Consider the following 17,735-nt stretch of genomic DNA (forward strand, 5'->3'; position numbering starts at 1 on the left):
ATCCTTATAAACATCTGAATCACATCCATAATTAAACATGAAGTCAAGATGTCCCTGAAAATTCTACCCACATGATCACACAATTGTGCATCTCGTTGATCCATCCTTCTGTAAACATGCATTTACATTTATATTTTAGGCATTTAGCTGACGCCGTTATCTGGAACGACTTGTCATGAGTGCATCAGTAGAATTAGTGTCTATTGATCACTACATTACTAAAATGACAAGCACAGTGAGTTGATAAGGAGAGACATGGCCATGGCATTAGCATTAGGAAGAAGACAAGTAAAAAGAAGAAAAGAAGAAAACGTAGAACTTTCAAATTAAAGCTACTAGGAGTGATATGAGAGCAATTAGGTAATTAGTGACTAAATAGGTTTTCTACATCAGACAGAAGGTATGGAGGGATTTGTGTGTTCCATCTGAAATAGAAAAGGTATTCCACCATTTCTGAGCCAGACAGAGTCGAGATCAGGTGAAGCGGTGACCACACAAGAGAGATCCAAGCAGCCTGTAGTGCCAAATATAACCCTCCCTACTTTTTCTTTATTCCACCTCTCATCTCAGGGTCCTCCTGGAAACCCTGGACCCCCCGGTCCTCCTGGTCCTCCTGGCCCTGGCATCGATATGTCTGCCTTCGCTGGCCTGTCTCAGCCTGAAAAGTCACCCGATCCTCTGCGGTACATGAGAGCTGACCAGGCCTCCGGAAACCTCCGCCAGCACGACGCTGAGGTCGACGCCACCCTCAAGTCCCTTAACAACCAGATTGAGAACATCCGCAGCCCTGAGGGGTCCAAGAAGAACCCCGCTCGCACCTGCAGAGACCTGAAGCTCTGCCACCCTGACTGGAAGAGCGGTGAGTGACAGCAAGAAGAATTGGTCAAATTGGGGTGTGATAACAAAGTAGGTACTCAGCTGCATGAAGTTCTGTGTTGACAGTCCAAGTTTTGTCTGGGTCTGGGCTATAGTGTAAGTAGTGTGGAGGCATGTGGAAGTGGGAAATTCAGAGTCAGTTTCTGAAATATCCTCATTACATAATATAGAATAGGATTGTAAGATAAATTTACAAAAATCATCACTTATTCCATGCTGCTTGCAAAGAGAACATATAGGAGGTGACTGATCAGAAGTGCCAAATACAACCACTGCCATCCTGAAAGCTGATGTTGTTGGGCCCCTGTGTCTCCCTCTCTCTGCCCGTAGGAGAGTACTGGATCGACCCTAACCAGGGCTGCACCATTGATGCCATCAAGGTCTTCTGCAACATGGAGACTGGGGAGTCCTGCGTCTACCCCAAGCCCTCTGGCATCCCACGCAAGAACTGGTGGTCCAGCAAGAGCAAGGACCGCAAACACATCTGGTTCGGAGAGACAATGAATGGAGGATTCCACGTGAGTCGCACCATCATTTTCAGCTTTCTGTACAGTTAAGCTAAAGAAACAGCTCACGTCGAATACAAAACAAACAAACATGTTTTCCCACTTACCTCTAATGGAGTCTATTCATACAGATAGCTTCTGTGTGATTTGGCAGGGTTTCTAGTCTGCTGTGATTTTCCTCCTCTCCCAGCAAATCAGTACAATGGGGCAAGATAGGTGTTTCAAAAAGAAATAGAATCCCATCACACTGCATCTGTCTGCCTCTAAATCATGTGCAATGGGAGCAGATAGATACAGATACAAGATACAGAAAAGGAATACACCCCCAGCTCTGTTGTATTGGGTTGTCTGGACTGGAAACTTCGCCAAATCACACAGAAGCTATTTAGACTGGAAAATATTTTTCTTTGTGGCTCATACTTGAAGCTGAAATTTTCGTTGCAACATTATTAGTAGACTAATCAGTCTCCATTTGAGCATTTTAGGCTAAATTAGAGCAGTTGTGCCCCAAGATATGAGACATGGCACATGATCGGCAAAGTTGTCACAGTAGAAAAGATCATAACACTGTCATTATTTCCTCTCTCACCGGCGGCTCTATGCAGTTCAGCTATGGCGATGACAGCCTGGCACCCAACACTGCTGCCATCCAGATGACTTTCCTGAGACTGCTGTCTACCGAGGCTTCCCAGAACCTCACCTACCACTGTAAGAACAGTGTGGCCTACATGGACGCCTCAACGGGCAACCTGAAGAAGGCCGTGCTGTTGCAGGGCTCCAATGACGTGGAGATCAGAGCCGAGGGCAACAGCCGCTTCACTTACAGCGTGATGGAGGACGGCTGCACGGTGAGACTGGCAGCTCTAGCGCTTTCTCTGTTATTGTCAGTTGTTCGCTCACACACTGGCCGACCTAATCTCATTGTCCAGAGGTCTGCAGCTGCCAAAAGTCATCTAACATTTGTTATGATTTTCCACTCTCTGCAGAAACACACAGGACAGTGGGGCAAGACAGTGATTGAATACAGATCGCAGAAGACCTCTCGTCTGCCCATCGTGGACATTGCCCCCATGGATATCGGTGGAGCAGACCAGGAGTTTGGAGTCGACGTCGGGCCAGTCTGCTTCTTGTAAAGAACGAGGGATCGAGACAGAAAGAAGAAGTGGAAATTTAAAAGAAAAAAAAACAAAAAAACAAAAAGATGAGAGAGGAACACGCTTCAAATGAGGAAGAGAGAAAGAAGAGAAAAGGAAAGATCAAGACACTTTTTTTAAAATGGGACTTTTTTTCTAAGTAAAAAGTGCTTTTCCAAGTCGTACTCCACAGGATATCTGCACTGAATGGCACCAGTACCTGTCATCTGTGATTCATCCAGCATTGACTCCAGTCACCCCCCACCCCCACCCCCTCCAGCCCCTTAAGGACATCCAGTGTACCCCAGAGCCCCACCCTGGGTGAGGGTGAACAGTAACCCACCCACCCCCCCATGAACAAGAGGGAGGAAGTATGAGGAGTGTGAGGGAACATGCCAGGGATCTAGGGTGAAAAAAATATGTTGGCGTTATTTATTTATTGTTTAGGTTTGGGTCCCAGGTGTGTTAGGACTAAGTGTGTTGCTAAGTAAAAAAAAAAAAAAAGCCCACTTACAAATAATAAAAAAGACCTTTATCCTCCATCTTACTCTCTTACTTCCTCCTCTTCTCTCCCCTATCCCCCGTCACTCCTTTTTCATATCCACTAAAACATGCATATCTTGTTGAAACCAAAAATTTAGCTACTTTAGAAAGTGCAGGTGTTCCTATTTCTACCACCACAGTGTGTATCAGAAAGTTACTGTGTATTATAATAAAGTCAATGGTGCTATTGTTGTAAAACAGTCTGTATTTTTTAACAACCAGATACTGATATGTAGTGACTTGTATATATGTATATATATGTATATGTGTGTATACATATATATACAGTTTCTCAGAGAGTACATTTCACCCTGGGATTTTGTATTTCAGCGTGATAAATGTCCCTGCCTTGCCCCAGCCTCCTGCTTCAGCCCCCATAAATAAACATGTCCATGACGAATTTCTTTTTCATTTTAGTAATTTTTTTTTGTTTTGATATTTTAAAGCTACCTCACACTAAAAAAAAACATCTACACGAAGCAAATAAGGCCTTTTATCCTTGAATATGCGTTTACAAACCCAAATATCAGGCAAATACCAATGTGACCCATATTGTGAGAAGCCGGGTCATAAAAGCCCAGACTCTGCTGCCCCCCTTTTGCTTGACCTTTGACCCCATCCCTCTCTACTTCCTTCCATGAGTCCCTAGCTGTCCCCTCGCACAGGACAAGCCCTCTGCCCTTGGCACACTCTCTCACACACACACAGACACACACACACACACACCATTGATGAGATTTGGGGTGTGGCTGACTTCACTGCTCAATCCATTGCTCCTTCAGAGAGAAGGGAGTAACTGTCAGCCGGTGCAGAGGGTACATTTGTGTGAGGTTGTGTATATTTTTATTATTAATAATACTATTATTATTAATAATAATAGCATAATTATTATTATATGATGATCATGACTTGTTTTTGTTACATTTTAATTAATGTAAATTGGAAATAAAAGACAAAACCAAGTAACAGACTCAAGTTGCTTTTTATTTGATTTGTTTTCTGTTTTGTTTCTCCCCCCACATTTGCAGGAAGTATCTGGGGCAATGATTTTGACTCTTCCCTTGTGATTTCCCTTTTTGTTTTGTTTTTTTCTGCCAGTGCAAAATTCCTGAAGGAAGTCACACTTAACCTTATCGCTTCCATGATGTGTTTTTGTGGTGGTTTCCAGGGGGAGAAACGGCTCAGAGAACTCCAGAAAAGGCAGTGGAGAGATGGATGATAGCCGGGCCATTTTGTATGCGTTTTGTTTTGTTGGTGATTGCAAAAACAAATAACCTTGGAGAAGAAGGTGGTAAAAGTTCATATCATGTATCACTTTTTGGTATATGTAATAGTTTTTCAATTTATTTTCATTAGCTAAAACGCATGGTAGAGTAGAAACTGGAAACACTGCCGACCGTGATCAGCACATGCTGTGAATTTATGTCATCCTGTACTTCTTTCTCCTATGCACTCTCACTTTCTTGCCTGACCTTTCACCTTAGCAATAAAAGGTAGAAGCATTTCTATGAACAAAACAGAGCCACGTTTGTTTTTATTTTTATATATATATTTTGTTGTTTGTTTGTTTTGTTTTTTTCCTGAAATCACTTTTTTGATAGTTCATTTATTATTTAATGTACTGCTTTCCAAATCTATGATGTAATCCTTGTTTGAATAATGATCGGCATACAAACAGGACAGGAAAAACAAGTCACTGAGACAAAAATACATCACCAATAAAAAAGAAATATATTATACAAAAAACAACACACAGGACATGCTTGGTTTTTGTGTTTGGAGTTTTCTACAGCATTGATGTACCTTGACATGAATGGGCCAAAGATGATTTTAATGGTAGAGATGCATTTGGGAAACTGAAGTCAGGCATATCAACATTAGAATTATGACTTCTGACAAACAGCCAACATCTAAGAAATGCTCACACCCACATTGTTCCACAAGTAAATCACAAGACATTGCCCACCTTTTTACTGCAAAACAACGACCCCTGGTTTGTTACTGCAACTACAACATACCCAACATACCACAGCCTATTTAGGTTTATAGTTTGACCAGTTATCATCAACATTTCTCAGTTCTCACAGTATTATCTTAAGCCTGAGCACAGTCTTCAGCCAGCCGCAGTCTTTGTAGACTATAACAAAGCACACACACACACCACATGGAGCACATTACAGTGTAAGTCAACCTACTCTAAGTTTAAACTTAGCTCTAACTGCTTTACCAACCCAATTCCCCGATGAGGAAAATGGAATACACTGATGTTTTATTATATTCATGAACATTAACAAAGGCTGTAACTGTACACATAAGCCGATTATTGGACAGACTGCAGACACATGGAAAAACCTCTTGGATGCAGATTAAATGAAAAATCCAGTATTAGATGTGAAATTGAGAGAGGCAATTTAGAACCTCTATTGGTAGCAGTGAAGAATGAGGAACACGCAATACGCAGTGAAGTGCCGCTCCAAAGGCATTGAAGTAAATGTGATTACAATGAACTGAAGTCAAATTAGAAAAAAAAAAAAAAAAAGTGGCTGTAAATCCAGTCAGTTTTGTTCCATTTACGTCAAACACTGAGCTGGATGTTCAGTTTATATACATGTTGCTCATCAGTAATGCCATTAAAAGAGACTTAACATTACTGGCTTTAAATTCACTGACTGAAAAAAAAAAAAAAACATTTATTATCAAAGTGTTTTGCTTGTTTTCACAGTGGCTTGAGAAAGAATCAATTACAAGACAGTCTATGCGGGAAATAGAGAAAAACAGAACAATTTGTACACAGCAGTCAGTGTAGAGAGGTCTGAAAAAGCACTGTGAGTAAGAAGAGATTAATTAAAATCTAAGATAACAGAGCCTTTCTCAGGAAAAGGAGCTGTATTAATTTAATTTCTAACAATGAGCATCTTAATAATTGAACCAATTTCTAAATCTGGCTGAAATTTCTCAATAGCAGAGACAGCTGTATGTACACTAAGCTGTCCAGATATTTTAGAGCTGATTGCTGCAGCTCAGAGGCAAAATACTTCACCTCCAGCTCTCGCTGCTTCCTGAGAGTAAATTTAGATCAGCAGTTCTCGACTGACACAGGCATGAGTGGCTCAGTGACCTTGTAATGGGAAACGCTTATATAGCATGGAAAAAGCAAAAAGGAAATGACCACACGATGCACAAAAACACCACAAAGGCACTAACCACACACACACACACACATAGGTACGCATGTGAGCGCACACAATCTCACACACATGCAGGCAATTAAATAGACACCCAAACACCAGGGTGCACACTCTCCCTTTTGACCTGATAAACACACTCAGACTGATTAGTGCCTTTCGAGTGCTCATTATGGGCCAGTTGGTCAGACCAGCCTAACTAGAGCCTAATGGAAGATAAAAGGACACAGCATGGACCATCATGGTGAGAGCACAGGAAGGGAGTATTCAAAGGGGAGAGATGGAAGGTAATAATATTGGCTTTCTTTTCCTTCTTTTCCGCTTTTCTATCTTATTTCAATTTGCTTCCACTGTCCCTATTTCATTTCACTATTTTAAATGTCATTCAGCTTGGTAGAACAGGAGAAAATAAATATTCACTTACAATTGATGCAATTAAGAAAACATACATCAGGATTTGAAAAATAAAAAAACACATAGTGGGCACAGTAGTTACCAAAAAAAATAAATAAATACTGCAATCACAAGACACAGTTGTAAAGAGGTCATGTCCCATTGTAACCATGTTCTACAGTCTGGTCTACAGTAGCTCCATCCAAATACAGCATTATGAGGTTTTTCAGTCACTCTTCGTATACAGTAAATGGCACTGGTTTCTTCAGAAGCCAGTGCTAAGAGTGTCTGTCTCCATGGGGGTCTTGCGTGGACTGGGTAAACTCTTCAGGTACTCCAAATGCCTCCGGGCCTCGGCTTGGTTCTGCCTCACATAGTACACCACGTACACGATTACCATGAAGAACCAAACAAACATTGTCACCAACATGGCCACGTCGGTGGTCTTCCGCTGCAGGCTACAGAAATTCACCCCAGAGTCCAGCAGTTTGACCAGGGGTTGACCCGCGTGCTCCCCCTGAGCTGAGGGGTCCTCCCACCTGCTCCCCTCGCCTGCCCCGCGCACCGAGCTCTCACACACGATCCCGTTCACCGTCTCCGGCTCCAGGTTCAGGGTCTCCATCAGCTCCTGCAGGGCGCAGTCACAGTGCCAGGGGTTGTGGTAGAGGCGCGTCTTGGCGCGTGTGGAGCCAAACTCATCCCTGCTGGCCTGCTTCAGCAGGTTATGAGAGAGGTCCAACAGGCGCAGCTCGGGGCCCAGATGCCGCAGCGCCCCCGAGGAGAGCGAGTCAATGCGGTTGTGGGACAGGTACAGGTCCTGCAGGTGGACCAGATCCATGAAGGCACTCTCGGGGATGCTCCGGATGTAGTTGCGCTCCAGGTGGAGGGACACGGTGTCTGGCGGGATGCCCTCGGGAATCTCCCGCAGCCCAGCATCTGAGCACAGCACCGTGGCCGTGTCCCAGGCGCAGTGGCAACTGTCCGGACACTGGGGGCACACGGGGTCCCACAGAGCCGAGAACAACAGCAAGGTGCACAGCCATGACTGAAGATCCACTCCTTTACCTCGCCCTCTTTCCCCACCGACGCCGGCACATCTCTCCTCACACCAGCCAGTGCACATCGCCTCACCATAGCCCCCTGACACACACCAGGTCCCAATCAGACACACACAGTCTCGCCAGGAGAACCTGTCAGATTGGGAAAACAGGGTCACAGTCTGGAACAGCTGATTTTCTCTCTCTCTCTCTCTCTCTCACTATCTGTTGCTCGTTGTCATCAGCACACTCTCATCCATCAGACACAATCAAAATGAAGGCTGACATGGGAGATTATCGTTTTGGACCATTTTTAGGAGCAGAAAGCATGTCAGTAGGTAAAGAGGCGGAAAGGTGAAATGAGATTAAGCCTGTTTATCTGATAAATGCCCTCTTGTACAGACAGACACTGTAATTCCCAAGTGCCAAGAGCATGTCTACACTTACAGGTAGAGGACAACAGATTCTGAATCAGACAGGTCGTACACACTAGTGATTCAATTTCTCATTGGTGGTGTAAATTAATTCCTTTGAAATGGAACTGATCCTGACCTTAATAATACAAGGCTATAGGAAAAAAAGACCTGACTACTGATCTTTTATTCTATGTAAACAGGAATGGAATTGTGGGTAAGGACATCATACGGTGGTGATCTGTGTATAAATTACAGTCTAAGCAGACAGCAGTGAATGGACCTTTAAGTGGCCTAATAAGGATCAGAAACCTTATTTGTTTCCTGCATTAAATGGAAACAAATCATTGGGCAGGGTTATCCTTACTCCCCCTCTATCACATTACACTCATCAATACACTTTCATTTCATTCTTCCCTCTATTTATTTTCCCTTGATGCAATAGTGCTTTATCATATTCTGAGGGAGGAGAGGACTGAGGGATGAAGGTTGGAAACAGTGGGATCGATAGCCCAAGTAGTGCCTGCTACACTATTACAGGCAAGAACATCAATCCTGCCTGTATCCCACAGTGTAAATAAGTGACAATGTGGGGTGGGGGGTGGGGGTGGGGGTGTGGGGGTGTGGGGGGTAGTATCTAGGGTTAGTATCTGCTCAGTGCTCCTGCAGATAGCAGGCAAAGGCAAAAGCACAATGTCGCTAGACTCTACATCTGATGGGTAAAACCACTGGAGAATACATTACATGTGTTATGTGTGTCAGATTACTGCTGCTGCATCTGAATCCCTTAGTCTCATGTGTGTCTGTCTGTCTGTCTGCCTGTCTGCCTGTCTGACTAGATCCATGAATTCATGGCATTTAGTTCCACAGGGGCATTTTTACCATCTATTTTCAGGCCATTTTTAGTTTTGCTGAGGTAATTAGAGCAATTTGAAGTTCTTATTCCAGGAGCAAATCACGATAGACTCCTTAAATTTGATTAAACATTCTCTTAAATGCCAAGCCCTTTCTGCTGTCTCCCTGTCTTCAGAATAACTCCCATGAGCCTGATGTCTCCTGAATCCCTCCTATAGATGCCACAGAGGCGGAATGGCAGACTTCATCTCCAGACCACAGTGACCTAGATTTGATTGAACGACCTATAGGTGACTGACAATTCCAATCTCATGTGATTTCCACTGTCATTTTGATGGCCATCCAGTGGCTGTGCCACTTTGCAATGTCAGAAATGAGGATTTTGGTCATCATTAATCATCCATCAATCCAATGTTTCTGAATGTAGATTGAGCAAGGTGGGTGAAGAGGGAAATAAGGCTGATGGAAATCACAGATAATGCTCCAAACAGTAATTTGCCACTGTATTTTGGGAATGACAATGGTACTTACAGGGAGTTTGTGGTGTGTGTGTGTGTGTGTGTGTGTGAGAGAGAGAGAGAGAGAGAGAGAGAGAGAGTGAGAGAGAGATGTTATACTCCCAAGATAGATGATATGAGGGAGATTGGCTGGGACTGTAAAGCTGATGTTTGCAATAAGAGAATGTCTACCCTTTATCTATCAGAATAATAAATAAATAAATAAAAAATCAGAATAAAAACATAAAACAAACTATCTTACTACCCCAACCACCCCAATAATAATATTAACAACAAAAACAACAATAGAATATTATTATGATGATGATGATGATGATGATTATTATTATTAATAATAATAATAATAATAATAATAATGGCAGCAATTTGGCATGTCCTGCTTCTGACTGTGAGTCACCCATATCTTTTTTACCTTTCATTACACAAAGTCAACATTTCCGAGGGCAACTCAATTAACAAATCAAATTAAGCGCCGTAAAATTGGTAAATTGGATTATCCGAATAAAAGGAAAGTTTCCAACCCCGTAGAAGACATTCGAGCCCTACGGTTTTCTCAGTGCAAGGTTAAAAGAGTTGGCTACGATTCATTGCTCCATCTCATTTTTCGATCTTAATTACTTTTATCATCGAAATGAAACTTCGTAGCCCGCCGATGTCGCCTGCAGAGCTTTTCCGCCTCAGTCTAGATGAATGATTTACGATCAAAAGCTGTGGGCTGGCGTCACTGTAAATAAAGAAACACCGCGGAAAGAGGAGAATGCATTAAAGCACGGAACTCATTATCAACTACCGCAGATTATAGGGCTAAATATCCCAGTAGGAATGGTAAAGTGGTTTTCTCTCTAGGGCAGGGTAAAAGTGTGGCATGGAGAAAATGAGCGCTGTTGAAATAAATATTACTCACCTGTGAAGAGGATGTTGTTGTGAAGTTGGGCTCCAGCGGTGGAAGACGGGTTTTATTTAGATTCCCTCCCCTCAGTGGTTGTTTCGGATTGTTGCTGACAGGAGACTGGACATGTTCAATGTGCAAAAACAAGATGTCAACTTTGAGCCGCGGCTCTGTGTCCGGCTCTGTCAACTGCTGTTGCTTGAAGAAGTTGGTTTCATCACTGTTGTACTAGACGATAGTAAGCATTAAAGACGTGGAGCAAACTCTCTCTCTCTCTCTCTCTCTCTCTCTCTCTCTCTCTCTCTCTCTCTCTCTCTCTCTCTCTCTCTCTCTCTCTCTCTCTCTCTCTCTCTCTCTGTTAAAGAGACAAAGACGAACAAGGCAGGTATGTCATCCTCCCATTTGTCACCAGTATAGATGACAATCATCCTGGATTTCTGAGATTGATTTCCTCCCTACTAGATGTTGCCTTAATTAATCAGAGTCATACAAATAAAGCCATTGCACAAAATCTGACTGAATTCCAGGTAAACAATTGAAGGGACACTGTATGCATTTTTAAAATAAAGAGAGAGAACACAACCTTTTTTTTTTTTTTTTGGTGGTTATCATCCATTTAAATTTTGCTCAGTCGTGACTTGCAAAAGGTGTCAAACCCCCAGACGACCATTGTTTTCATTTGCAGCTGTCACAGCAAGACAACCAGGAGTGCTGAGTGGGACTGATCCAGCCAAATCAGTGGGCTGAGGCAGAGAGCGACATTAAGAGGAAGATGCCACCTCTTCGTTTGTCCTTTAATCACTCATCTCTTCTGTCAGCCTTATTTTCGGAGGGTAACCAGGTAGGCACACCATCTGTCACTCTGCACAGACCTCAAACTATCAAGGCGAAAACTTATTTGACAGAGGCTGACTATTCAAAGTGTAACATATGCGCTTATTGCACTCAGAAATATAGAAATAAATGCCTGAATTTAGAAACACGGGGCGCTAGACATTCATTCTGCTCACATACATGTTATTTGATATATAAATACACACACAGCGCACACACATACACACACAAGCAGGTTTACAGACAATACCCTCAGGACAAGTGCCTTCCTCTCTCCTTGTGCCCACAACCAGCAGCAATATCTGCCTACGTGAAGCAGAGCCCTGAGGGGGAAAGGACAAGTCTGACAGCCATGATGGCACCCCACGTTTCTCCTCTCCCTCTCCAGCCAGTCCTGCTCTCATCAGCCACCTCAAAACTGTCACATTTCCAGCCCTGACAAATAAAATGTGGAGAGTTGCAAATACAATAGATACGCCGCTCTTCTTCTACTTCTTTAAGGTTGAATCTCTGTGAATGTTTGCCCTTGACACATGAAGATTCTTCTCCTCGGCTTGTAACAAGCCGAGGACACAAGGCTCCAGCCGGGGTGACTGGAAGATAAATTTTGCAGAGGAGAAATGTGTGAAAACCGCACCATAGTGGGAAGCAGCATTTCCAAAAGGTATTATACGTTGCCTATGTGCTTGGTCCTTGAATAGAGAGTGAATGACATGCTGAAGGTTGAGCAATTCAATTTGCAGAAGGAAAACTCGAGGAGAGAAATGGGGGGGGAGGAGGGTGTGAAGTGAACCAAAATGGAGTGTTAATGTGGTGCCTATTTGGTGTGTCCTTTGCAGAACCAGTTTCAGAAAAACTGTATGCCTGGGAGCGGTTTAATAGTCAAAATGAGCAAGGGGAAATAATGACAATGTCAGGCGGACCAGTGGAAAACCTGACTTCAGCGAGGCACAGAGGTTTGGCGTCATTTATTTGCCTGTCATCTGAATGGAAAACTGAACTGAACACAAGGCTGGAGAAATCTGCCAACAAAAAGAGGGAGAGGGAATGATACACACTTAACAGAATCTTTACTTTCAAAGGGCAGCCGACCGCATGCTATCATTTTCGCTGCTATTTGTGTAAAATGAAATAAGAGAGACCAAACCGCATGGCCAACTGTGTTCCTGCATGTTGAGCGCGCCTGATGGAGCGGAAAAGATGGAGAGTCTGGAGAGAGCAGCGGAGCTTTTCTGCAACTCGCCTGAAATTCTGCGGGGACTGAATCCACTAACAACAGGTCAGGCTGGGGGCAGGTGTTCTGCTGAGGCGCTCAGTAGCCATTTTTCCACAGGGAGGCCAACTGGGACTTGCCTGAGCTGGAGTCATCTAAAACTGCTTACACCGGAGCACCAAAACAAAGCTTTGGTCCGCTGCTGGGTTGCTGGAATCAACTATTCAGGATGGAGTCATTACCTCTGACAGCACAAAGCGTAATAAAATGTTTGGCAGGTTTGACACAGGGAAAAGTGTTAGCCCAGGCCGGCCCTGTGGTGGTGGAAACTGAGCTACAGGTAGAAAACCGGAGTTTACAATCAAACCTCAGCATCTACCGAATCCCCGTGGACCGTGCACAGCAATCACGCAATTGCGCTTGATTATGAATAAGTCTGAAATTGTGTGATTGCCTGCGCTTCAGAAAAGGTTGGCGGCTGGGAATTCAAATCAATACGTATCAGCTTATTTTTCCCCCCTTTGATTTGATGTGCACTCAAGGTGTCTATAAATTCGGTCTGTGGTGAATTTAGATTTGCCGTCTTCAGCTCCTCTCAATGTGTGTCATTTGAGGTTAACAGCAGGGGAAAAAACACCCATCCTCGGTGTCTCCCATGACAACAGATTATTGGTTGGCAGAGATTAAAATCACAGCCACGTGATTGGCACGGATTGTATCAGATATTTATTGATTGGATTGAGACCTTGGCTTAAGTCCAGCAGAACAGAGAGCGCATAAGTAATAACGCTAAAATGAGAGTGTGAAAGTGTGCGAGCAAAGGGGAGAGAGAGAGAGGGGGGAGGGCGAGAAAGAGCATGTGACAGGAACACTGTATGTGTCTCCACAGCTATAAAAAACCCTCTGCACCCTCAGCTAAAACCGAAACAGTTACTCAGCAGTTGAAACTTGGGCGTAAATATAGATCAGATGATGAACATGAAATTTGTTTTTCGGATGAGACCTGAAAGGAGAGCTCTGTTATCTTGACCGTGGAATGTGTATTGGCCCCGACAAAATGACACCAATTGTGCGTGCCGAGGGCAAGCAAAGCTGCAATTATGGAGAAAAAGAGGAAAAGAGCAAGTGGGACAGAGAGACAGAGGATAAGAGCGAGAACAAGAGAGCACAGTGAGGAATTAACAGCCTGCAAACGCTGAGCACTGTGAATGGCAACTGAGGAAAAAGAGGCTGAGCAACACTGACAGCTGTGATTAAGAATAAATTAATCTGTGGCTGTTGCAGCGTTTGTGCAATAACACTCGCATCAATGGATAAAAGACAAACAAAATCATCTAATAATAAAAAATTATAATATAAAAGCAAGTGCACCACAGTGATATTATACAGCGCAAAATATCACACTGGGCAAGAACCGCCAGCATTGTGGGGAGTGAGAAAAGCAGGACTGACAGGTAGAGATAGGAAGGGAAAAAATTCTGGAGTATTAATGAGAAAATTCACGGCACATTCCCATACTTCATTATCAGCAAATTGACTGAGCAGCTCTTGTCCTACCGCCAGTAGCCCTGTCACGACACCGCTGCCATAAGAAGCACCTCTTTGTGTCATTTGGAAATTAATTTCTTTGGATTAATCATGACTGATTATTGATGCTTTGATCCAAGAGCAGGGAGTGTAGTCTTTTGTGTCTCGGCATAGCGCTGCACTTAATGTCAGCATGCGGCAAATGAAAGGATGAACCAGTGTCCCTGCGTCTATTAAACCAACCCTTGGAGGAAAAGGCCGTGGCATTCCTGGGCTTTGAAGATACTGTAGTGGCTCGGCTTATCTGTGTTAATCTTGCTTTGAGTCACGGCGAAAAGGGAAAGATATCAGTAGAAGAGAAGGAAGGATCACTTGATCATTTGGTCTTACCTAAAAGTGAAACAAATCCATTAGAAAGGACACAATTTGTCACACTTTTTACTCACAAACTTCTCAGACAAACAATTATCAGTCGAATGGTATTTTATTGCAAATGAATTACACGACAAACACAGATTTGAATGCAAGCACTAGCAGTGCTGGTTTCAGTACAAACAAAAATAATAACAGGAGTCACCATTATAATTCAGAATGGGGCTGTGATGACATACAGGATTTCAGAAGGGCTATTTGGCTCTCATTTCCATACCATCCCCATTCTGACAAAGCAGAATGAAGTAGTACTTGCCCTGACTGGGAAGTACAAGTCACAAACGAGTAAATGAGTAAAATTTCGATTGTTGCAATCACCTCTAAAGACTGACTGGTGAAAGAAAATCTGCAGTTGGCCGTCCCCCCTGGCCGGTCAACTGCTGCCGTTGGCAGGGGGCTGGGCCGCGGCCTGCAGGGTCCTCCGGGCCATCTCCAGAGCTCCTTCCTGAGTCTGGTTCCCGCCGATAAAGCCTCCGGCATGGACGAAGATGCAGCCCTTAATCCCGCAGAGCTCCGACAGCGCGTTGTCACGAACGCCACGCCACTCCTCTGGCAGCGGCAGCCTGGGACAGGGAAAAGAGAAGGGCAGATGGACACACAGATGGACACAGTGTGGTCAGCTACTCCCTGTTGACACATGATGTTACACAAAGTCCTATACACGTCCGCACAACAACAAAAACAAAAACAACAGCGACTACAATAATAATCAGAGGACTTATAAATTTCTGCATAAATTAAATAAGTTATCAATGAACTTCAAAATCAGGATTACAGCAAAGATACATGAATCCACAATAAAATTAGCAAAGACAAAATATGTCTGAAAAAAAGGTGATTTAAAAAAACGATCATTATGATTTTCTTCAACGACCTGATTTGAAGGCCTTTTGAGATTTTGCAGTGGGCACATATAGCACTGCTACAATCAGTGCCAACAAATAGACCAATAAAATCAGCTTCATTCTTCTCTAACAATGTGGAAAATCACAGCTCGACACAGTAAAGTTGGTAGGCGACGCGGTGGTACCGAAGTCAATAGTCAATCTTGCAAGGCGAAGCAGGGAATACAGGTCCTGCTACAGTTTACAAGCTGACCTCGAGAAAGTGGCTCTTGATGGGATCTGGAGGCTGAAAATTCATAAAAATGTTGAGCAGCTCATTTACTGCTTGCTGTATGCAGCGTGTTATCCTTGAAGCTTGAAGATTATTTCAAATACATCACCCAATCTTTTCTTTTTTGGGGGGAAGGCTGGGTTCCCCATCATTCATGATTGGGTTATTATCTCAATTCTCTCAGACGATTATGGAGATATTTAGCAGCCTTACATTGTCTCGGGAATAGGACTGTCTGTACCTTGACAAACCAACACCATCAGATTTAAAAAAAAAAAAAAAAAAAAAAAGTTCCTCTTCTTCTCTGTCACATGCCTGATGAAATGTGACACACTGGAAGAAATGAAGTGACACCAGTGTGGTTGTCAAAGTAAGTGAAGCGTTTTTTTTTTTTTTTTTTTAAAATGTGACCGCATCTCTCTTGCTCTCAACTTTTGAAGGGTTTCTTTCCAGAACACGCCGAATCCCTTTGAATATTTAAAAACACAACCTCTTCATCTCCATTCTTGGTTGCATCCTCTAAGATGCTCATCTCTAACAAGTGGAGGGGCTCCAGACAGTTAATAGCATCACTCATATTGAATGGTGAATTAGACTTTCAAATGGGGGATATCTAAACGTGCAATGAAACTCGACATCTTTATCTTCGCTGGCCTATTTTCCGCGCTGTTACCCAAACGCGCTGATGTCTTATTCATCGTACGGACTGCCACAGGACAACCTGGGGAGGAACGCATGGCAGTTTCCTGATCCCTGTTAAGTCTAAATGAATCAACCAATCAATAGCTCCACAGTGTGGCTGGAAAACGAGCTCCTAGGAAAGGTCAACAAGGCTGGTAATGAGGGAAGGAGTAGGAGGGGGATGACTCTTGTTGTTACAATGACAAGCCTGGAAGATCTAATTCTCAAGATCACCAATCTAAAAATACGCACACAATTAGCAAATGAACTTCTCATGAGAGACAACTCTAAGACACCCAGACCTTATCTATAGTGTTACCATAATGAGCTATGTGAATTAGTGCCTTGTTACGAAAGTAGCTGCTCAAGAATAAACACACTGCGGCTGCATGGCCATGTGCAATGTAATTTAGAAATCGCTCGCGTCTATGTAAGCTGCCGTCTGTTCAATTCTCCTCTCAAAGACAATAACAAGAGACATTTTCATAAATGCAGAGGTGTTAAAGTTGAATCCACCTGCAGCTTGCTGACTCAGAATCCATCTTTGCACCAGAGATGGCACACACTTCACACATTCTTTCCTTCCAATGCTGGCCATAGCAATAATTTAGCCAAACAAATTACAAATAGGGCCAAGAAAGGAAAAAGAAAACAAAAAAAGAAGTATACACTTTATTGGGGAATCAGACTGAATTCTAGGTCTTTCCCTGTCATCACTGCCTTACAACAATTCAGTTTGCGTAAGTGGCCATACATTTGTCTCCCACAGCCAGAAATGAGACAGCCAGGTTTTCATCCTCCCTTCATCTACGATGCCTCCGCTGAGAATAAAATAAAAAGCAGGAACATAAACTGTGACAGTAACCAGTGAGTGTTTCTGGGAGTAAATGCTTCAGTTTTCTGGTTCAGTTCAGACAGCATGTGAACCTAGAAACATAAATCTCAGCAAAGAACTCCAGTCGCTCTCGCTTCTTTCCTTGCATTTCCTTAGCAAAGTGATGCTGATAAAAATAGATTTTTTTTTTTTTTTTCAGGTGCAGTTGCAGGGACACAGGTGATAACAACACCCCTTTCGAGAGGAGCCGGCACATGCCTACTGGGAGGAACCAGGCCACCCGTAGAAAGAGCCATCTGGAGCTAGGGTTTTATCTGACTCGCATCCATTGTTCTCATCCAGCGCCACGACAAGCGCCATGTTTGCATTAAGCGAAATCTTTGAAGTGCTTTGCAACCATAAACAGGTATCTGTCCTTTCAGTCGAGAGTGAGGTCAGCTGAGCTGGCAGACACTTTTGATGAGATTTTTCAGAGGAGTGAAGGAGGGAAAAAAAAGTTGAGAAGGATGGGAGGGAGGGATAGACAGTGTGAAAGGTGAGACATATAGAGATGGGGAGAGGAGGGAGATGAAGGAGGGAAGCAGAAACAGGATTAATGAAAAAGACAGCAAGGGGAGAGGGAGAGAGGAACAAAAGGTGCTGAAAGGGAAGAGGGTGATTATGAGCCAGACGGATAATGCTCACAGAAAATACATATATGTGTGTTATATATTAGAGCAAGAGAGAGAGAGAGAGGCGAGAAAAAAATG

At 43.3% G+C, this 17,735-nt stretch overlaps 3 protein-coding genes across 5 annotated transcripts in view; 1 reads left to right on the forward strand and 2 right to left on the reverse strand.

The window, feature by feature from the left end:
- Positions 1-3,026, forward strand: part of col2a1b (collagen, type II, alpha 1b) — a 56,388-nt gene extending 53,362 nt beyond the window's left edge. For all 3 annotated transcript variants that reach the window (XM_030051880.1, XM_030051881.1, XM_030051882.1), the window contains 4 exons: positions 571-859; positions 1,207-1,394; positions 1,988-2,230; positions 2,369-3,026. In XM_030051880.1, coding sequence (XP_029907740.1) covers positions 571-859; positions 1,207-1,394; positions 1,988-2,230; positions 2,369-2,515 — 867 coding nt within the window. In that variant the 3' untranslated portion in view covers positions 2,516-3,026. The remainder of the gene's footprint in view (positions 1-570; positions 860-1,206; positions 1,395-1,987; positions 2,231-2,368) is intronic.
- Positions 3,027-4,651: 1,625 nt separating this feature from the next.
- On the reverse strand, positions 4,652-10,491 carry LOC115359409 (leucine-rich repeat-containing protein 3-like). The gene is made up of 2 exons (XM_030051891.1): positions 10,364-10,491; positions 4,652-7,826 (listed from the first exon to the last, which is right to left on the reverse strand). Exon 2 carries the CDS (start codon positions 7,757-7,759, stop codon positions 6,902-6,904), a length of 858 nt encoding a protein of 285 aa, XP_029907751.1. The 5' UTR covers positions 7,760-7,826; positions 10,364-10,491; the 3' UTR covers positions 4,652-6,901.
- Positions 10,492-14,586: 4,095 nt separating this feature from the next.
- Positions 14,587-17,735, reverse strand: part of myg1 (myg1 exonuclease) — a 23,751-nt gene continuing 20,602 nt past the window's right edge. The window contains exon 7 of the mRNA XM_030051885.1: positions 14,587-14,917. Coding sequence (XP_029907745.1) covers positions 14,728-14,917 — 190 coding nt within the window. The 3' untranslated portion in view covers positions 14,587-14,727. The remainder of the gene's footprint in view (positions 14,918-17,735) is intronic.

The sequence above is a fragment of the Myripristis murdjan genome, chromosome 5, assembly GCF_902150065.1.
Source record: "Myripristis murdjan chromosome 5, fMyrMur1.1, whole genome shotgun sequence".
Classification (NCBI taxonomy): Eukaryota; Metazoa; Chordata; class Actinopteri; order Holocentriformes; family Holocentridae; genus Myripristis; species Myripristis murdjan.

Coding starts and splice junctions, on each gene's coding strand:
- LOC115359409 (XM_030051891.1), bottom strand. CDS start 7,759: ATGTGCACTGGCTGGTGTGAGGAGAGATGTGCCGGCGTCGGTGGGGAA.